This window comes from Poeciliopsis prolifica, unplaced genomic scaffold (assembly GCF_027474105.1).
Source record: "Poeciliopsis prolifica strain line A6 unplaced genomic scaffold, Auburn_PproV2 SCAFFOLD005, whole genome shotgun sequence".
NCBI classification, from domain to species: domain Eukaryota; kingdom Metazoa; phylum Chordata; class Actinopteri; order Cyprinodontiformes; family Poeciliidae; genus Poeciliopsis; species Poeciliopsis prolifica.
The window spans coordinates 7,397,843-7,420,758 of record NW_026562380.1 but is presented as its reverse complement, the minus strand read 5'-3'; the positions used below and the strand labels follow the sequence as shown (position 1 = coordinate 7,420,758).

Genomic DNA, 22,916 nt, shown 5'->3' with positions numbered 1-22,916 from the left:
AAAAACATCGATGATTAATTATTGAGAAACAATTTGAATTTTTGTCAGGTGGATGACCATTTAAATGGTCACTGTAACCAGATTTTGAACGATGTCCTCTATGTTGTTCTCTCTAATATATTTGTTTGTTTTGAAGTGGAATTGTACAAGATTGCAAGATATGTGTCCAATTAATGATGTGCACAGTTTCAAAATGACTTATGGTGGACACATTTTTTTTTCCCATCACAAGCAGGGATTTAAACCACTGTGGTATATTGCATGTGAGATATGGGATCTTGTAAGGGTGATGTTGCTATTGAGGGTAGCAGATATGTATCTGTGTAAGGAACATCATATGGTATATATAATACATGAGACAAATGATAACAAAAATGTATTTGACAACTTCCATTACAGTGCGCTGTATGCAGCATATCTTTGAACATAGTAAAATACTTGGAGTACATGTTACAGAATCAGTTTCACTTCAATTTTACTTCGAAACTTTGATCTTTGGTTTTTACAGGAGATGAAACAGTTATAACACCATTTTCAGTCAGGTGCACTCATTTGGGAAATAGTGAGTGAGCTCTTGGATGTGACAAAGGGACAGGTTGATGGTTATCAGCACTCAGGAGCTATCAATCTATGCTCTGTGTTTTAAGGACTGCCAGGAGAAATGATAAAGATAACTCACCACCAAACCCTGAAGGACAGATGCACTCATAGTCTGCAACCAAGTCAATACACGTGGAATTATTGGCACAGTACCCATGGACACATTCATCGTGGTTGATTTCACAGTTGAAACCCCCAAAGCCTGAGAAAAAGAAAAATAGCATCAGAATTGGTGCGTGAATGTCAGTAAACACCAGACTTGAAAAGATACTAATTGGTATCAAAAGTGATGAAATCAGACATGACTTGTCAATGAAAGCACATCATACGTTTGCAAATACATACTGATGAGTGGAAAGAAAAAAAATGCAATTTCTCCCCACTTTCTGCCTTAGCAGTTTATTTTTTCATTCTAATACAGTTTAATTTGCACCTTGGGTGTTTTTTTTCACAATAAAAGGTTAAAGCAATGAAGTAAAAGTAAGGGCTGAAATTTCTGTCATTTTTGCCATTCTGTCTCTCATAAACATATTCCACTGCATGGTCACGCTACAAAATGACTATCATTAGCACTGTCACACACCGGAGTTACAGGAGAGCCATGACTAATGCTTAGCTATCAGCACCATCGGTGCAGGTCAAATCCTCATCATTTCTCAAACTGACCATGGAACCAATTTCCATCTCTCTCCAAGTCATAAAATTTGACAATTATTCTGACTTCATTAAAAATGCATAACAGACTTCACCTGTAATCAAGGTTTAGTCAGAGATACGTTTCACTGGTAAGGTGTCAACTAGAAAACTACCTGGGATTTATTTCTCGTTAAACTAATGATGCAAGTGAAATTTCTCTTAAGTGATGTGAGGATTTTTTTTGAATAATTGTTGACCTCATGAATATTCTAATGATTTTAATAATAATAATAATAATAATAATAATAATAATAATAACAATAATAATAATAATAATAATCAGCCCAGGACTACCATGTTTCTGATTTAACATGTAACCACTTTTACTTTAAACTGCTGTAGGTTCTTTAATGGAACATTAAGAGGTTTTGGAAACTTATTTTAGCATCTTGCAGCCTGGTTTCAGTTTGGCCTTGCTTGGTGCACAGAAACCTGTGGACACCGGTTTGGAAAATCTTTCAGTTGCAAACTACAATCCATGCAGTGAAATGTTTTTGTATTCCCCCCTCAAGATTTATATGCAGTGAAATTCTTTTCAATTCAATTCTCATTCAATCTAACCATGACATTCACTGTCACGTTAACAATCAGGAGCAAGCCAAAGTAAATGATTACTGTATCACCAATGCAAGTCTTTGTTTCAGTGCTAAACGTCAAAGTTCGCATCATGTGTATTTGATGTGAAATGCCCAAGTGGAATTTTAGCATTTCTATATGGTAATTATGGTGGAGGCAGCCTAATTTATTCTACAGAAGTTTCAAAGGTATTTTCTTAAGCTTCAATGATATAAACTTTTGTGTGCCATTAAAGTTTATATTAAATATGTTCAAATATATAATATATAAAGCAACATACAGTCTGTTGTAAAGGAGTCTCTTTTCCTATGAATTGTAAATTTCCAGCAACTTACCTTCTAAGCACAAACACTGATACTGGTCAAGGTCATCCACACAAATTCCTCCATTCTGACATGGTTTTGATTCACATTCACTGTTATTTACTTCACAAAATGCACCTCCATACCCTGTAGTACATATGAAAGAAGAAGGGAGAATTTCTTTATTTCAGATCTTTTCGCCTGGTTTCATTCCTCAGCCAATTAGGATCAGCATGACTTTGTTTTCACAAACAAAAGCTGGCTTTCAATGCTTGTATTGATTCAAAGAGCTTGCTGAGAACAGGCAGACTCAGCTCACTGGATCATTTAATCATGTTTAATAAGAGCCCATCATAGCCCTCCTGATTTATTACATAAAACAGGCCAAATGCCTTCTTCAAAATCAAAGTCAATCTATACACAGACAGTACTACATCAAATAACATGCATCAGCACACACGTAGGCATACGCACACAAACATTTGTACACACACAGAAACGGAAAGAAACCTTCCTGTGTTTAAGTCATTTTACTGCAAGCAGGAAAGAGCCTGCATGTGGGTTGACCTTAAATTAACCCACAGAAACATTTGCATGTACAGTGCAAATACAATATGAATGTTTCACATAGTCAGCCAAGGTAAAACAGAATATGAGCTGCTTGAGATGCTTGGCACAATTAAATATGTGATAGAAAAAAACTTATAAAAGGCATAGCTGCAGCATCTGCTTGGGTGCAGAATAAGCAGTTTCTTGCAAAAATAACAGTGACAAAATACAGAAACAGAAGCCAAACAAAAACAACTGCTACACAGCAGAAACCTGCATGATGGCAAAAAAAAAAACTTATACCAGAAAGAGCATTTGATGAAACAAATAATGGAGCTCAAGTAATTTTATTTCACAGAAACATCTTACACTGCAAAGCTGCTCTTTACGAACCATGCGCAAGCAAACAATGCCTCCGTCAAAAAAGTCTTAATTCAAAACCCACTTAAAATATGGAAATTTTCTCTATGAGTGGTATAGTAGCTAAACATTTAGATTTTCCCCAGCAATGAAATACAAATAATCCTCATGTCTTGTCTAATGTTGAATATTATATTTAAATATATTAAATATTGTTTATGGTTTAGATAATGGGTGAAAAAATTACAACTCAGAAAATACAGATATGTATATAGATATGTAAAATATAGTGATTCCATGTTTTTTTATTTAGATTTCACAGACCAAAATAAAACAAAGCATAATTAAAAAGTAGAATTAAACATATATATATATATATATATATATATATATATATATATATATATATATATATATATATATATATATATATATATATATATATATATATATATATATATATATATATGATTTAAATTATTGTTAACAATTCAAGTAATGAGTAATCAGAACCCAAGTAAATAATTCAGAAGTCACATTTGACTGAGACAACAGCTGCATTTCTTTCAGAGTATGTCACTATCGTTTCATATTTACAGAGTGACATTTTTGAATCTTCTGAGGAAAGTGCTACAAGTTGAGTCAGATTGAAAAAAATGTGTCTGTATCAAATTGCACCACAATTGAACTCTCTGGAATTTTATTAACATATTTAGTCCATCACCTAAATATGTTTTGCTCTTAACTCTTAAAGGGTCAATATTTATGGTTGTCGCCCTGATGTTAGGTAAATATCTGCTGCAATCTCAAGTCTTTTGAAGAATTGAAGAAGGTCTTTCTCCAGCATTGGCATGAAAATTGGTCCATCCATTTTTACATTAACTTTAACTACTTTTCTCTTTATTTTCTGAATAAAAGTAACTCCAAAGCATGATGCTGCCATCATCATGTTTCATGGTGAAATCGTGTCCTCTGAGAAATGCATGTAATGTATTTAATGAAAACATTTTAAAAACCATATCTCTTGTTTGTTCCACTTCACAATTAGACATTCTACCAGGTCTAAATATTTTTATACAATATAAAGAATAAAAAGGAAACTTAGCACCAGTTAGCTGCAATTTAGACAGACAAGGATTAGAGTTGATAATCTGGATGCCAAGGCCACTGACGAGATATCTAAACAAGACAGCAATTGAAAGTTTACCCTTGAGAAGTGATCTGGGAAACGCAGCATAGTGGAGGTTGCTTTCATTTACATAAGAAATCACTCACAATCCTTCATTCTGACATATGCCAAGCATAAATGCAACAGGAGTAATGATGTTACAGTTATTGATTGCATTACATGAACTTCTATGCAATAGCCATCCGTTTGAAAAGAGAGGCTCTAGCCGCTCCAGAGTGAATTATGCCTGGCGTGGTAGGAAAAATGTTGTTCGTTCCAGCAGGCTGACAGCATCCAGAAATGAGCGGCGTGATTCCCGGTGCATGTGGACGTAGTTCAACATGAAGGGCTCCTTTTATCATGAAGCCGAGACACTCTGCAAAGCTTCATTCACGTCTAACCCACTCACTTCTGAGTAATTTCTGTCGGCAACTGATGAGACTCATCCTCTCTGAAAGAAATTAAAACCCTCCTGACCGAATGTCACTGCTTATACAGAGAATGATCATTTTTTGTGAATCAGCAGAGCTTTTTTTCTACAAAGAGTGAATTATAGAATCTTGTGAAAACAACAAAAAAAAAAATTGCCAAATGAATAGTCCCTGAAGCTACCGTTTGTCCTTTAGATCACCTTATCTTTTCAGTACAGTCAAGTCATCTTTGTCAAGCCTTCAGAGATCAAAAATACACACACTCCACACACAACTCTACAACACACTCTCCTGCTCACTATTCACCCCGTTAAAGGTCTCACTCACCTTTTTCACATGTGCAAGAGACATTCTGCCCATCCCTGCTCTCAGTGCATATTAATGTGTGTTCGCTACATAATCCAAATGAGCAAAGGTCAATATCCACAGAGCAATCTTTTCCTTTAAATCCTGGAAGCAGAGATATAGTAAATTAATTCATGTTAAGACATGAAAATCAAGCTCAGGTAAAGCAAATTAATAAACATAAACAACATGTAGACCAGCAGCTCATCTTCATAGTTGTATGGCTTTATATATTCTCAGCAGATAAAAAGTATTGATTCCTTCCTTTTACAATCTACCTTCTATGCAGTATGCTAATTGAGTAAAATCATTGACAACAGCTCACCATATCAGACTGATCTACATCAAATTTATCTAGCACCCAAGCTTCATGTCTGCATGTCACCAACTGATCCCAACATCAATATCTAGAGCTATAAATAAAGCACAGAGACAGACGAATTGATCATTAATCTAACTTAAATAGACTACTTTGGTTTGTTTTTAATTATAAATTATACATTGGGTGCTAAGCTGGGATAGTTTAATGTGTAATTTGTTTATGTTTTTGTCTTAGTTTTCAAAAATCTAATTGTTTTAATTGAAGCCTTAAAGAGAAATCAACATTGGCTAAAATTGATATGAGAGGTTCAAATCTTTACAAAGCAAAGATCCAAAATCAGACAAAGAAAATTATGATTGACGATCTCTCACTAAAATGAATGATTGTAACAGCTAAAGTTAATATCACTAACTAGGAAGAAAGCCTCATGAAGTACAAATGTCTAATGCTGGGTTCCCTGGCTGCCAAGAGGCTACATATGACTTCTTACATCCAGAACTGGAACAGCTCTGATGTCAGCAAAAGGAAAAGAGCAGCTAACATCTCTGCAGACAGCACACATGTTGGTCACAAACTGTTTAGACCTTTTCCTTCAGGGTGGAGCTACAGAGTGCAATTTGGAAAAATCAGCTGCCACTGTCTTGTTGATAAACAAAATAAACACCTTATAGACAGAAAAGTCAGCTACTCTGCTGTGAAACAAAATAAGAATTTTTTTTTATTATTATTTCTTCATGTATAAAGGTGGCTGGAAATATGTATAATATATACTATATATTGTCCCTTATTCTCATTTTACTTCCTCAAAAGTTTGTGAATTATTACTTTTGCTTGCATGCTGTAAGTGCTTGAGTCCATTTAGAAAGAAAACATTTTCAATAAGTTATGGGAACATTTACCTTTAAGTTAGCTTTGTTTTTTATCACACTGGAACCCAAGTCCCAAGGAGCTTACTTTACATCATCACATCTATCTAGATGTTTGATGACCTTCCAGTTACCCTTTTCCCATTAGATTATGTGTTGCCTTGACTAGTTAATGGACAGCTATTGCCTCCAACAGGGTGTTTCAGAAGTGTTTAATAACCAATTGTGCATGCAATTCACTTTGAGGTTAATGTTGCATGAAGGAATGTCACTTTTACAGTGTCACCATCTCCAAATGGGACCTGCCTTCTCTATCAGACAGCTGCTAGAGGCTCAGTGCAATAGAGAAGGAGGTTCGAAATAAGAATTGCCCTTTTGACTTTTTTTTGGCAAATTCAGATTGCTACCAGATATGAAGTTTGATTTATTGTAATGGTTAAAAGGCCTGGTGTTATTTTGAAAGTTGATTTCAGGTCAGAGTAGTAACACTCCCAGACAAGCTTGTGTTTGGGACCATACCCTGCTACAATATTGTTGTTGCTGTATGATTGTTGATCATTTTATTTCTTACCTATAGCATATAACCAAATTTGGTTGCTACAGCTACATACCACTTTATTAGCTAAATTATTAGTGAACACAAACAGCAAAACATGCTGCAGTGAGTTATTGCATTTAGGCATCTAGACAATCTGCTGAAATTCAAAGCAAGTAATCAACTGAGGAAGAAATTGAGTTGAACTAACTTTGAACATGGAAGGTGTTTAGTGCCACATGGGCTGGTGTTAAGTTTTAAAGAATATCCTGGTCCTTACTCAAGTTTACAGCTAATGGTCTAAAAGAGAAAACAAAATCTACAGTTTTAAGAGCAAATGCACGTCATTGATGTGAGATGCCAGAACAAAATGGGCAGAATGATTCCAAATTATAGTAAGAAACCACCGTTTACAACCATGGTGTGTAGAATATCATCTCTGACTGTGCAGCATTTTTATCATGTGACTTGTACTTTTGTCAAAAAATAAGGTCCACCAACTACTAACAAATAAGACTCCCAATTAATACACTTGTGGAAGCAGAATTTACATGTTTTACACTAAAGTACAAATTAAGAAATTGAGATGGGTAAATCTTTGTTGAACTCTTTTGGAAAATGTTTTGGTTTCTGATAAAGGAAAGAAAAGTAATGATGCAAAGGAAATGATTAAAAGAGAAAAAAATAATTAGTGACAAAAGATGAAGATAAATAAAGATGGAAAATACACAAATAGCTAAAAACTGGGAAAAGTTTTTTTTTTCTATCTGTCTTCCTCTGTGTATGTTTTGCAGGGAGAAGCGTGTAAACCTGGCAGAGCATTTATCTAATTGGATTTCTGAGAAGGACAAAGGAGATCAAAAACACCTGTTTATAAATCTGTCACTGAAATTAAAACAGTAATGGGAGCTTTGCTCACACATCGGTGTTCTGTTTCTGCCAAAATCTAATTTAAACAAGAGGCAGAAAATACTCAAAGTAGATTATTTACTGGGGTCGTGAGATGCATTTTACGTTTTCTAAAAACTAAGAAAGATAAAATAAAAATCTTCCATGTAGTAGGAGCTGCATGCTGTAAAAGAACATTGTGTATCTATAATCAAAAAAGAGAGAAAAACACAAAATGTAAACTTAGTTTTACATCTACAAAAATATACAAAACCTCAATCAAAGAAATCTTCAAAATCTTGAAACTTATTAGTATCAGAATAAGCAGGGGTTCTCATGTCATTGTTTCTGAATTCTGAGTGTGACTGTTTGCAACTTACTGTGACAGTGCATATACAGCAGCAAATGGATAAGCCATTGCAGCATGACATGTTCAATCCAGTAGGCATCAAATATGTTATTATGATAAGTTAAAATAAAACCAGACGCACAAGAAAAGCAACACCTCCCTTTGTCATAGCCCATATATAGACCTTGTCTGGAGTTGGTGTTTTAAACAAACAGTAAACATGGACATTGATTTTCACCTTTATTCTAAAAGAGCTTTTTTCTATCTGCAATCTATAATAATGATTTATTGCTTCTATTTTCCTTGCATGGAGCCCTACTAAAAGCTTGCATTCAAACTGAAAGACAAAACTAAATGATTCTTTGTTTCTTTGCTATATTTGGAAGTGCATTCTTGACAAAACGCAAAACATTATCAAAGAAAACAAACAATTTGTTAAAGGAATAAACCTTTCATGTATTCCCGAGGTACAGTCATTGATAATTAATAGTGGAGTATTTTTGTAAACATCCTCAATAATGCACAAGTGAACGCTACTTACCAAGAGGACAGTGACAAATGTAGTCATTTATCAGATCCACACATGAGCCTCCATTTAGACAAGGCTGCGACCAACAATCATTTACATTCTGAGAGCACGTCCTTCCTACAGAATAAAGACAGATAAATTAATAAGCTCTAGTTGATGATCAAGGAAACACAGCTAAAAGATGTTGCGGAGTAACTTCTGTCCCTGTTGCTCTTGTGGATATTAAATAATAGTTGTTCTGTTTCCATAACCACAATATTCAGAAAACCTGCAAGAAAAAAGATTCTCATTTCACCCATAAAATGAACTGCACATGAACAGCTGATCAACCCCGATTTCACTGAATTGAAATCCAGTTAAATGATTATGTATTCATTATGCTGAAGCGTAGTATGTATGCATAAGTGGTGCAACCTCAGTTTTAGCATCGTAAAACTTTTAGAATCCTCGAGGCAAACATTTGATAAGGAATAGGCTAATGATTTTTCTAACAAAATTGAAAGCTCCACCAGCTTTGGCCTCCAGCAATATTTCAGAACTCTTGGTTTTCTTTGAGCCATGGGGCGCCGCTTTTCTATCCGCAATCTTGACTGGAGCAAAGGTATTGGCATTTTTGCCACTATGACCCTAAATTCTAGATGAAAATACATTGAACTAACCTAGGGTCTACTATTAGCCATATTCTCCTCTTGATAAACATGCACACAGAGCATTAAAATACATTAAATATTATTGCAGCTGCATAATCTCACCTTAAAAATTTGAGAAAAATCCAAGTAGACAGGGTCATAGTGGCAAAAATGCCAATACCTTTCGGTGAATTTATTAAAAAGTTCAAAGTTACGAAGTACATTTTCCATAGTTAACAAAGCATGTTTTTCTGACATGCATTTTTGAAAAATGTTGATCAGCCAATGTGCAAAGTAATTAAGATGGTAATGGAGTCAATATAAATCTACAAATCTCAGCAGTGATGAGTGGCCCTTAGGGCAGTCATGTAACCAAATCTCCATAACAATCATTAGGCTGTATTTACATGCCAATTGGTTATTTGGAAGAGGCTTCTCTGTCTAACTTTTCTAAAAGTAAACATGTGGGTTTTACTACAGCTGGACTTTAACAGCTGGATGAGACCAAAGATGAGACCGGTTTTCAGATGAGACCAAAGCCTTATTTATATCTCCCAGTCAGATCTGCTGTTCGCTCAACCACAAAGCCTGTGTGACGTAAATTTCACCAACTGTGTCGACGCTCTAGGGTCCGCTAGGGGTCTCTGTGGACATGCTGCACAGATTTTTGTGCAAATGTTGGCACTGCGCCTTGGCAGGGACATTAGTAGTTCCAGTCCAAACAGACAGCAGACAAAGAAAGCTACAGGTCAGATCATGAGGAGAAGTAGGATAAACAAAAACAAAGCTTGTTTTAAAGAAACAGAGTGGGGGAAGAGCTGCATTTTTTTCATTGTGGTTTCATTTCTAGGACAACTGGAATATAAAACCTACATTGGTAATCTGGAGAGAAATCAGTTTCTTCTTTCTTTTTGTTTTTCTTTTCCCTCCTCTTCATCTCAGAGACAAATCAGTACAATTGATAATGTGGGGTGATTACATCATCACCACAAGATGCTGAAGTGGAAGTTATATCTTTGAGTTGATCGTAGCGCTTGCTTGTCACCAAGATCCAATAGAGCTATCCCATACAAAAAAGGGATAGATTTGTCAAGCCCTTTGGACTGTTTGGAGATAAAGCTCTTTGGCAAGAAAGATTCCTCTTGAGATCAGTATCACAAAATATGACACATGGAAAACTACTTCATGTCTACTGTTAATTATGTCGGCTCTATTTATCTTCCAATATCACTGGGAACTATGGTATTATGACCTCACTGAAAAAAAAAAAGAAAAAAAAAGTTTGAACAAAGCATGTAGTGCAGTCTACCAGTAAGCTGAAAATGGTTCACCTTTGGTCTTTCAGTAAGCTAATTATCCAAAATATATGCAAAAACAACAGAAATGGTTCAGCAGACACAAAATTTGCCATCTTCCATTGCAATTTCAGTCCTCAAGCTTAGATTCCAAGCAACAAGCTGAAGAAAACAAAAGTGAAAGCCAATGACTCAGGATGATGTATAGAAGAAGAAATAATGAATTATTAAAGATCTATGTATTCTTCGACTTTTGAAAATGTTATTGAATGGGAATAAGTGCTGTCCTTTTAGCAAATGGGCCTACTTTTATTCCTCCTTTGTTCGGAGGGACAAAAGCAATTAATTATTAAAGACTTTTACATCACAAAATAAATGTATTCACATAAAAAACATATATTTCAGTGAAATATGAAAATATAAAAAAATAAAAAGAGTCAGAAAACATTAGGAAATTAGGATTATCAAAGAAGAAATTGTAAGGTCAGGTCAAATATCAAAATTCCCTAATTTAATTGGTTTAATTTTTACTTTACTTATTACTTGTATATCTGGGATTGTATTAAGAAATACATTTAGCATGTTTTTCACTGGTGAATTTTTCCAAATACTGAAAATTTGTTTTAAAAGTTTAGTTTTTAACAACAAAGGCTACACTATAAAGCCAGACACTTCCACTAGCAGCTGTATTAATAGCTGCAAAATGGGCTCGGATTCATATCAGATGGTCTCATACCCTCAAACCCCAGGGGACAGTGGCACCGATAATCACTGATTAGGTCCACACAGGTGGCGCCGTTAGAGCAGGGGAAGCTGTTGCACTCATTTGCTTCCACATCACACAGCGGCCCCTCATATCCCAGCATGCATCGGCAGGTGAAGTTATACCGCTGGTCCAGGCAAACACCATGTTCAGAGCAGCGACTGTCGACACAGTAATCAATGTCCTGCTCACAGTAGACCCCTGTATATCCACTGGGACAAAGGCAACTGGAAACAGATTAAAGAGAATTCCTTAATAGCAGAGTGAGTTAGAAGATTTCTCTCAACCCTAAAGGGAGCGCAGTAAATGTCACAGCTTTTAAAATCATTGACATTCTGGTGCCAGAATGGCCCGAAGACAATCAAGACTTGAAAACTTACCTGTAACCATCAATCTCGTCCACACAAGTGGCTCCATTTTGACACCAGTGTTGGACACAATCGTTGACATTTATGCGGCAGTTCTGACCAGACCAACCACGTGCACAGATGCACATGTAGCTGCTGGCATTATTCAGCACACAGCGACCTCCATGGGCACACGGCTGTTGATAAAAGATCAATTAGTCAAACACATGTACCATTACATGTGTTTGTAATGGATGTAAATGAAAGCTTTTTTTTTTTAACACATTAATGCCACAGATTGAACTGAGCTCATTCTGGTCAGAATCATAGTTATTTTTCACAAAGAAAAAAAATAATTTCTTGCTCCAGGCTCAGTGAAAATGAGCTTCATTATAGCCACATGACACACTCATGAATACTGATTCCTGCTTTATATAGGGTTTCACTCTGTATTCCAGGTGGCATCTACATCATGTCCTACAAGACGAGATCAATGGTCATTGAGAGGTAAAGCTCCTGAGAGCTCATTGCAACAAAGCAGACATAAGGTTAGGAGCTGCATTTATGGACAGAGGAAACAAAGAGGCAAAAAAAAGAACTGCCTAATGGGACATGGTTTAAAACAGTCATCATGGCCTAATGTACAAGAGTCAAGGCAATCTTTTATTTTTCCTCTGATTTTACTTTTTCAATTGATCAGAATCAAGTACATATATTTGTGGGCTAATGTAAAAGATAATAAAAATGACTGGAAAATCATAAAAAATCAGGCAGTAAAATTGTGGTCCTCCACAAGCCTGTTTCATCGCTGGGTATAATTCAAAGATCCTAGAAGGTGGAAGGTTAATCTGTTCTTATAAACATTAGATAAATACAAACGGAATGTAAATGTCCAGTCATTGATCTAATGTAGAAAAAGAGATATGTGCTGTGTCCCAAAGATAACAAGTCTTGGTCCAAAATATTGAGACTATTTCAACTCCCAAACAGAAGAAGAAAAAAAGAAAACTATGCACTGAAAGTGCATAGTTGAAAGTGGAAAAAAGGCCTGTATTAAAATGGGCTGAAACGCCACTGAGCGACAAAACAAACATCACTTCAAAAGAAACATAAAAAAACAGATTACCGTTTGCAAATGCCCTAATGGAAAAACTTTAATATTTAGTGACATGTCCTGCGGTTTACTAAAACTGAAACAGAAGTGTCTGACCATAATGAACATTGTTACAATTGGAGAAAAGAGGATGCAGCTGGCAAGACTGAGAACACCATTCCAGCTGTAAAGCACATGAAGGGCTGAAATTCACAAAAGAGATGGCATCATGTGGCGATAACATTATGTGAAGATATTGAAATAACATCTTGACCCATCAGTCAGGAAGGCACAGCTTTGTCAAAACATATATATTTTAAACACATATTGGGCAGAAGCATACAGAAATTACTTACAACACTGCTTATGAAGAAGTTTGCTTTAGAAGTTAAATATTCTTAATTAGGGTTTGGTGTCCATTAAATAACCTTGATCACAATCCTAAAGATAATCTGATCCCATAGCTGAAAAGGTCCATGTGAGCATAATGGCCTACGAACCTGACTGCTGCAGCAGTTCTGTCAAAAGGAATGGGGAAAAATTCCAGCAAACTATTGCAAGTTTAGTTAAAATGTTTGACCCAAGTAATACACATTGGAGGCCAACTGGACCAAATACTAAAGGATATATGTCTATTTCTACATCTAAGGCAAGTAAAGAAAAAAAAGTGAATATAGATTATCTTGCTCATTATTGCATTTAGTAAATAGAAATAATTTTGGTAAGCCAGACTGACAAAAATCTGTACCTACCTGAAGATTTGTAGGGCAAGGTACACGGCAGGTGTATTCAAGGCCATAAGGAAGGTCCAAACATTGAGTTCTTGACTGACATGCAGTGTCTGGTAGGGAACATGCATCTATGTCAATTTCACAATTTTTTCCCTGAAAACCTGCAAGACGAAGATGGAAAAAAAAATGAAATCTGTATGCATGCAATACTTTGGAAGCAAAAATAGATCTGAAATCAGTACCACTAACCCATCTTTAATTCATGTTGATGCACCAGACCTGCTCTTCTATATATTTAATAAACAAGGCCAAAACTGGTGCAACTGAGGAGGATTGGCCCCATTTTAACGCATCTCCCTCCACTCAACCACAGTGCCCCACTGAATTTGTAACTTGCTTCAATTTATCTTGGAATTGAATATTGAAACACTCGTGTTATTTCTTGTTCACCTTCATCCGTTTTTCTTATTAGTCTTATATATATTTAAAATGAAAGTCGATTTTTTTTATCATTATTATTATTATTCTTGTACAAAAATAACTACACAAAGATGATATATAACAATAACAGTACTGGGCTCAGGTTGTCTTGCTGCATGACCTACTTTTTCTTAACTTTCCCTTTACAAACAGATGTCTTGACATTTTCCTTCAGAATTTGGTGTTTTCATTCATAATTCATTGTCCTATTAATTATGGAAACCCACCCTGGCCCAAATGCAACAAAAATAATCTTAAACCGTGGCACTATCGCCACTATGTTACAAAGACAAGTGAAGTTTTTAATGCCTTATTTACAGAATTTTGAAGCTTCTCTTTTAAAAATATTCTTTATTTGTATCTCATGAACATTTATTGTGACTAAAAATTCTAAAATCATTTTTCTGTTTTTAATCAGAAAGTTGTTTTATTTCAGTATTTCAGTTAAAAAGTGAAAGTCATAGATTAAACACTGTATCAAATATTCTAAGCTGCTATGTCTGTTAATTTTGATGATTATGGCTGAAAGTCAATGAAAACCCAAGTCAACTCTTAGAAAAGTATAAGATTACAAAAGAGAAATATAAAAAGAGCTTTAAATTAGAACTATTATTATACATGGCTTTATTCTTTTACATAGCACAAGGCAATTGCAGAGATGGATGAATGTTCAGGCTTTCATATCATCAAACTAAGATTGTGGAACCAAAGGCCATAGTTTAAATAAAGGTAAAGTTGTGTCCCATCCAGTCCATGTTATCGTAATCAGATTCTGCTTATCAATGCATTCTCACAGGATCTTATGATATTGTCATGTCTCTGTGCACTCCGTTTCCCATTAGTTTCCATTACTCCTTACGGTTCATGGCTGTTCCAGGTTCATTACTAATTCCCCAAAATAGTTAATCTGTCTCACCATCCCACTGTATTTCAGGATTTTTCAGTCAATCATTAGATGTGACATACATTGACGCATAGAGATCATGAAAGTAAGGATGATGGATGATCTGAAAGTGGCTGATGCTCTTGAAAGAGATTGGTTAAGATTCACACAATCTGGACTGCTGCTAGAATCAGCTAATCAAGAGCCACCATACAAAAACATACCCATAAATATTTCTGTATAAAAATCTATGTTGATTTTAACATTCAAATGTTCTGAGAATCCTAACTTGGACTTTACTTTGCTCTGAACCATGATCATTAAATCATCAGAAATAACTAGTTGAAATACATTCCCCTGCACATAATGAGAATAACAGTAGCATATATGTCTTTTTCTTTTCTTTTAATTGCTGAAATGAATTACATTTTCAGCTATATTCAACTTAATTGAGATAAACTTGTATGTTACAGTTTTCACTTAAGCAATAAAATGCCCTATAATGAATGCAGAGCAAGCCAACATTGTGTTTTAGATGAGTAAACAGCAGGTACACTGAGGTGTTTTCAGCTTAACAGAGTAAATTCAGCAGCAAAGCACATTATGATTCCACCCAAGCTTTGTGACATTTCCTTGTACTGTCATACAGACCAGCACTCAGAAGAACTACTTTTAAATTACACAGTTGACTCCAATTTAAGACACTGACGATGAGGCATAGAAGCAACAGCTTAGGTTTTCAAAGATAACAGATGAGATCTAGTAGTAATTCTGGAAAACCGAGGCGTGCACTGTGGCATTTTCCTACCATGAATATGTGGCCGCATATAGTTCCAGTTTGCTCAGGGAGTTAAGGATTCATGATCAGGGATTACAGTAGGCAGTTTCAGAAGGCGCTCAAAAAAAAAAAAAAAAAAAAAAAACCTGGCCTCCAGATACACCAAGAAAGGGAACAACCTGTGTGAATATCTACTGCAGGTCTAAAATAGTAGATACTGCAAATGTAAGAATTAAATTCTGGATTGAAAAAAATCACTGGCATACTCTATGATATATACAGTGGGGATATAAGTAGTTAATGCACCACTTTTTTTTTTTTTAAACTGCCTCACAAAGAATTAAAATATGTACTTTCCATTATAAATACACCTCAACTATGAGAAAAGAAAATACAAAACAATCACTTTGTATAAATTTTAAATAATTAATTTCAATTTTATTGCATAAAATAGAATTTAGCCTCCTACCAATCAGCAAGCACTTTGGCTCTTAAAGCTCTTAGTTTGTCTTTGAGCAGTCCTCCTCTTCTTCACTCATTACTTGTATTAATTGCACCTGTTTATGGTGGAATCAATGACATTCCACCATAATAGAAACTAGATCAAAATTATTTTTTGGTGTGAGATTTTGTGTTTTTGCAGTGTGATCATTTTATCAGAGAAAAGCTCTTGCACTGCTGTTTTGCTGTAATGTGTTAGATAAGTAAGCCTATTTCATGCAATAAAATGAAAAGGAAATATAAAATTCTGGAATGCAGATTTCAGCTTGTTTTTTTTTTTATTTCTTTTTCTTTTCAGAGTCCATCTCATTGTTAAGGTGTACAATGAAAACTACATGCTTTTCCAATCTTTGTAAGTAGAGAAACTTAAATCAAAATACTTAACTTCCCCCACTATGTATGTAAGTATGCATGTCGACACAGACACACACGTGTGGTATATTATCCAGTACGGTCCTGATCGAAGGCATAAGCAGGTGAAGTGCGGACTGGGAACACAAAAAGCTGCTTGGCCTTCTGGTGTCTTGTGGGTCTGATTCAACTTGACATCTGTGATGGGAGAATCTCCCACAAAAACCCAAATGAAAAACTCCAAAGCCCAACTTGATTATTGGAGCCAGGTTTCCACAGAGATGCTCACTCACAAAGAACAAGGCAAAGTCACAGCAAACTGGATATTTTAAAAGCATATAGCTTAATTTTACTTGTTGACCACATAAAGCATTTAAGAAAAAAAAAATCCCATAAACATTCAATTTAGGTTTGGCTCCAAACCAGCTTGCTATGAAAATAGTTTACCAGGTTTATTTGTGTCAGCAAAGTTATCCCCCTGGAACCTGTGTGAAAAAAATCAGACATGCCATGTAAGTGAACTGGAAACTCTAAATTCCCTGGAGCTATGACTTTGTTTCTTTTATGTGTTTAAGTGCTGACATTGTCTTGCCCAAGCTGTCTTTTAACTCAGTACATCGTCATATAAGTTTACCCTTGTGAAACTGTGACACGCTATTGTTCTGATTGCATTGGACAACCGGTGTTATCTCTGTATGCTTATCACTGCACTGTCAGAAATTGAAAAATGCAATTCCATAAGCATATTTGTTGTTAATGTGAACAGAGTTGGACTACAATGATAAGTTCTTATGCAGCTCTTGATAATCCTGAACCACATAAACCATTCTAGTTCACTTCAAGCTATCGTAAACAGTCTTTCAAACTAAATAGAAGTGCGGGGACTACAAGGGCAGCTCCTGGGTTTATGAAAACACATCACTACTTCTGAATGCTTCCTTCATTTGCTGTAATACTACAGCAAATAAACAATTAACAAAATGTGATAAAGTTGCATTCAAAATATGGGAAATCCAATTATACTAACCAGATCAATCACTGTTTTGATTAGAAATTATGTTTATATGTGGCAAAAAGCATGTTACTTTACCACAATGATGAATTGTTATTGTTGTTGTTGAGGATTAATAGAAACCCAACCGAGCTAACAGTCATGAATGAACCCGCGTAATTGAATCACTGAAAAAGATGCTTTAAAAGCAGGGTGGAGTTCAGTTGATGGGGTCACTTATTCTGTGAAAACACAGCTATTAAATAGGTGGCTCTTATTTGCGAACAAAGGCAGTTAATGTTCCCTCATAAAATCTGAATAAAATGGGTTGTTCCAGACCCATTTCAACAAGTGGAGAAAATGATACACTGTCCTTCTTCAAAATGGATACATAAGAAGGAAATATGAGGGGAAAAATGGAAAACCACCATTTCAGTGAAATAAAGAATACTTAAAATGGAAGGAATTAGGAAATGATCAGCTGCAAGGTGATGAAAGACAGGTTACTATTTTCTACGAGTACAGTAACAACTGGAAGATTTCACTTACAAAAATTGCCAAAAAACACGTCGACTGACCAAAAGAAAATAGTGTAATATTTTATGGACTGATGGGAGCAAAGTTGTTATTTTTGGGTCTTGAGGCAAAAGACTGAATTCAAGCCAACATTTATTGCGAAGAATGGTGGCTTGATATTACGCTATGGGGATTTTCTCTTAAATTATGCCAATTTATCTCATACAAGTGATCACTGATGAGTTTGTATGCAAGAGAATACTTGAAAAGGTATGCACAAGAGGAAAATATTTTGCTTTTCTTTGCTTTCTGTAATAACAAATTTGTAACATTTTATTTCAGTTTACATTTGGAATTAAATGTGCAGCACACACATTTAAAATAAATGTGTTAATACATTTAAAGTAAAATAGTTATTACTCTCTTAATGACTATGTTGCACCACTAGCGGCTAGTTAAATAGGAAATGGGAAAGTAGAAAGAAGGGAAGACGAGGGGAAAGTTCCAAATTAAAGTTTGGCCAGCTGTATAGAGGACAAATATCTTCTCCAGATCTACCACTAAATCACATAACACCCTTCACTCACTTTTTTCCAACACATCGCTATCATTTTAATCACAACTGTATGTCATCCACATTAAGGTAGTACTTTATTGTTTAACTGCACAAGTATGAGCACAGTTTTACTACTAAGTTTTTTTCTCCACAAACCAAGACTGAAAACAAAATTAAAGTAGGAAACTCTTGAGTGAAGCTCTTCTGGGTTTTTGGTTTATATGTAAAGTAATGTTGCAGCTCACTGCTCACTAGTGCTTAAAGTCTTCTGCATGTCTTCTATCTGCTTATATTTAAGGGAAGAAAACGAGACTCAGTCAAGGAATTAAAAAAGAAAAGAAAATCCAATTACCCTGAAAGGAATACAGTGCCTTGTGTGCCTTGCACAGGTATTCATAGCCTTTAAATTTTTTCACAGTTTTGATTTGTTACATAATAAAAAAACATAATCAAAGTAGCGAATGATTGAAAAATAGTAATATACGTATTTTCATTTTTCAGAGCTAACATTTCTGGAAGTGGGGAGAGGAGCTTTTGCTGAAAAGAGTTTGTAGGAAATCTGGTTTTTGGGTTTGCCAGATGTTGGGCAGTGTTTCTTAACCCTGGTCCTTAGCGCCGACTGTCCCGTATGTTTCCGGTGGGTACCATTGGGTCCTGAGGACCACAGTGGAAAAGCACACTTGGAAGAAGTTCTGATCAGATAAGACCAAAATTTAACTTTCTGACTTAACTGCAAAAAAAAAAACTGATAAAAAGCAAACATCACCTTGATGAAACCAGAATTATCCCTTTCCTAACTCACAGTGGTGGCAGCATCATGCTGTTGGAGGGACTTTTTATTTATATATTTTTTGGCAGAAAAAAAAAATAAAAATTTTAGTTGTCGATAAGAACATGGATGCCAAATACGGGCCAGTACACGACAAATCTTGTTAGAGGCTTCAAAAATTATACAAAATTTTGCTGATGATTTATTTCCCTTAGGATAAAGCTTCTTCACATACAGCCAGAGAAACACTGAAATAGTTACAATCAAAGTATATTCAAATGGCCCAGTCAGCTAAAACATAAATCCAGTTTTGAATATGTGATCAAACTTAGTGTACACAAATGCTTTCCATCCAATGCTTCTCTAAAAGGAAGATTGAGTAAAAATGTAAGTTTCTAGATGTGCATAGCTTGTAGAAACACTCCAAAAGAAGTGTTTCTACACAGCAGCATAATGTTTTAAAGTAGTAACTATGAGGGTACACGACACACATTAATATTTTTAATTGTTAAAATTATAAAATTAGTACTATCCCTTATTGTTTGAAGTATTTGGTTATATTTTAAGAAAAAATAATAATAAAAAGCTATCAGTTGCTAGTCATACTGTACACCAAAATTAAAAAAAATAAAATAAAAAAACAGAAAACTGGGTGGACTAAATAGGATGCAAGTAAGTGAAAAGACTAATATGAATTAAATTGAACTCTGTGCACACTTAGGATTCTGCTGGCAAAAACAAATTACCTCTGGTTCTCAATCTATAGTGAGATAGCCAGAAGGGCCCTGGATGAGGATCTTAGCCCAAATTAACCGCAGACATGTTTAAAAAGTACTGCTGCAAAGGCTAATATCATCTGAATGTTACTGCAACACTCCCAATGTGAAGATAGCTCAGCATACCTGTAGGGCATTGACATATATAGTCTCCAAGTAAATCAGAACATGTGCCATCGTGCTGACATGGGTTGGAATCACACTCATTGATCTCGGTCTCACACGCTGCTCCTGGAAAGAGAGATTCAAATATTACGCTCACCGCTGCAATAATATTTTATCACTGAATTTACAAAGCAGAACTGGTTGTCTTTATATTGTCTAAACAAATAAAATAAAAATCAGTTCCCAGAAAATTATTTATCTATACTCAGGAACAAAAACTGAATTATTGTGGTAATAAAAGATTAATCCTGGAATAAATGATCGAGTAAAAATATTGATTGTGATAATGCTTAAATTAAATTTGTCCTTGCATAACATTTGGCCCAAAAGTAAGAACAAACTGCAAGTCTGTTTTAATAGTTTAGTGTAACCAAAAGCCAAAATATGCAAGCCAGCAAACAAACAAATGTGGGTGGAATTTTTATTTTATTTTAACCTATGTCAAAAAAAAAAAAAAAAAAAAACATGTGCTACTTTTATCAAAATGTTCCAGAACAATCCTTATCAGATTATTAAGATTAAAACTCTGTATTTTATGCAATGTGTTTGAAGTTGTGATGCTTTAACTCCGTGCTATAATCTAGAATGTCTAGCAAAGAAAATGAACATTTGACAACACAGTATGAGCAACCCAAATATGAAATGAAATAAGCTAGTTTTTTGGGGGTTTTACTGGGCAGTATTATCATGAATGGCTCAGTCCTAATTGTTTTTCATGTAGCCTGGGGTTGATGACACAAGTGCTCTAGTCCATATGTCCTTTTGTCAAGTGTTATAATTAAAACACAGTTAACTGCATGAGTACAATTCACCAAGAAACTGTGGGAAATGTGGCTTGTCAATAAGAAAAGAGAAGTAATATATTAACACAACTACAGGACATTGTGCAGATTGCTGAGGCATAATTACCTAACAGATAAAAAAAAAACATATATTTTCTGCATAGCAATTATGAAAATAAAACAAAGTTAAAAACAGTAATTATAAGAACATAAGCTAAGTCTGTCCATGCATTGTAAAAAGCAAAGCCATTTAAACTGATTGAGGTAGAGCAACACATTCTAAGATACGCTTAGTGATGAAGTTCATAAGAGTGGTGAGAGTGAAGGGTTAAATTAAATGGGCCTTTCTGTGCCGCACGCTTGAAATACCAAACCTGAGTTCCCAAGATGCCAGAAAATGATGAATTCTATCATTCACTAAGAAAGTGCCATGGTGCAGGAGACAATTTTCCATTACAGAAGTGGCATCAGATTCCAGCTTTGAACAGAGAAGATAAAAAGCGTTGTTCATGTAGTGATATGTAAGGGCTTATGTGATTGACAGTTGAGTGTGTCAGGGCTTACAGTTAGATTGTGAAGCACACTACTAGCCAAAGGCTGAAAGGACTGTATGGATGGGGGGGAAAAGTACTGACCTGTTTAAGCAATCCTCAACTAGAATCCAAACCAGTGTTAATACATTTCTCCCGACAAGCAACTTTTTTGACTGCAAGTCTACAGAAAGGGTAAACTGGCCGGTACTTCAACGTTGTAAATGTACTGCATTGGGGCAGACTGAAAGAAGCTAAAGTAATGCAAGTGTTGCTACCACTTAGTTAATGAAGTATAGAATGCCAGTGATGCAAAAACTTCAGATTTTTTGGTCATGGACCAAGAAAAAAAAATAACCTATGATTTGGACCAACCTGTAATACTGCTCCATAAGTCATAATGGAAGCTTGTAATACAGTCGCCTATGTTCAAACTAGCTTCTACCATTGGGTGGCCAGTCACAACCTAACAGAAAGAAGAGCTCATCAAGTGGGAGGGTGGAGTAAAGCAGCAGTTCGCCTGGATTTAAAGAAGTCGGTTATGGTGGTTTGGGACTCGGATCAGGATGCCTCCACATGCCTGGGGCGGGCCTACTACATGCTGGAAGGACTACATAGCCTTCCTGGAATGGAAATGCCAGGGGATCCCTGAAATGAGTGGTCCAGGGTTACAGGAGAGAAGGATATGTGGGTTTCCTTCCTGGACCTGCTCTGTCCATGGCAGATCTTAGATAGAAGATTATATATATTCAGGCCCGATTACTTCCAGACCAGCAAAATTAAGAAATCACTTAAATAGAACATCTCTGGATACATGATGTAGGTTCAAAGATCTAAAAATCACACAAAGCTTCAATCTAAAGGAATTCAAAAATAGATGAGAAACAAAGTCAATGGCATTCATTAGTCTGGAAATGATTACAAATCCATGTGTGCAGTGAACCACAAGAGTGATTAACCACCAAAGTAGATAACATTAGTGAACCTTCCAAGGCCTGTTTAACCAAATAAAAATACTACAATAATCCATCAAAGACCCATGCAGGAGGTCACAAAAAATACCTTCTGGATATGAGATATTTTTTGCTCATGAGCTCTGTCATGAGGCTGTCTGATAAAATACAGTGGTTGTGGAGTGTAACGTTCCGGGGCTGCTGTAACCCTGGATAGCACATGGACAACTTAAAGTGATCAAACTATAAATTTTGCTCTCTACCAAAAACTCTTGAAGGAGTGAACCTAAATAAAATTTATATCCCATAACATTGAGCTATAATAGCTAATTAATACTTGAAAACCCTTCAATGTGGCTAAATTTAAACATTTCTTCAAAGTAGTAAGGGTCAAAATTATTCCATAAAAATGTCAAAAAATTGACTGGCAACTGAAACACAGATGACATCTCCAAGGTCTAGAGGAGATTCCTTTTCACAAAAGCCCAGGGTTGTTCATGATTCATGTTAT

The 22,916-nt window shown here is 35.4% G+C and overlaps 1 protein-coding gene across 1 annotated transcript in view; it reads right to left on the bottom strand.

Annotated features, from left to right (window-relative positions):
• Positions 1–22,916, bottom strand: part of eys (eyes shut homolog) — a 157,122-nt gene that overhangs the window by 119,402 nt on the left and 14,804 nt on the right. Inside the window, exons 7-14 of the mRNA XM_055029441.1 lie at positions 20,102–20,206; positions 13,396–13,535; positions 11,584–11,747; positions 11,177–11,430; positions 8,529–8,633; positions 5,010–5,132; positions 2,208–2,321; positions 680–802 (exon numbers count right to left, since the gene is read on the bottom strand). Of these exons, the coding sequence (XP_054885416.1) occupies positions 680–802; positions 2,208–2,321; positions 5,010–5,132; positions 8,529–8,633; positions 11,177–11,430; positions 11,584–11,747; positions 13,396–13,535; positions 20,102–20,206 (1,128 nt within the window). The remainder of the gene's footprint in view (positions 1–679; positions 803–2,207; positions 2,322–5,009; positions 5,133–8,528; positions 8,634–11,176; positions 11,431–11,583; positions 11,748–13,395; positions 13,536–20,101; positions 20,207–22,916) is intronic.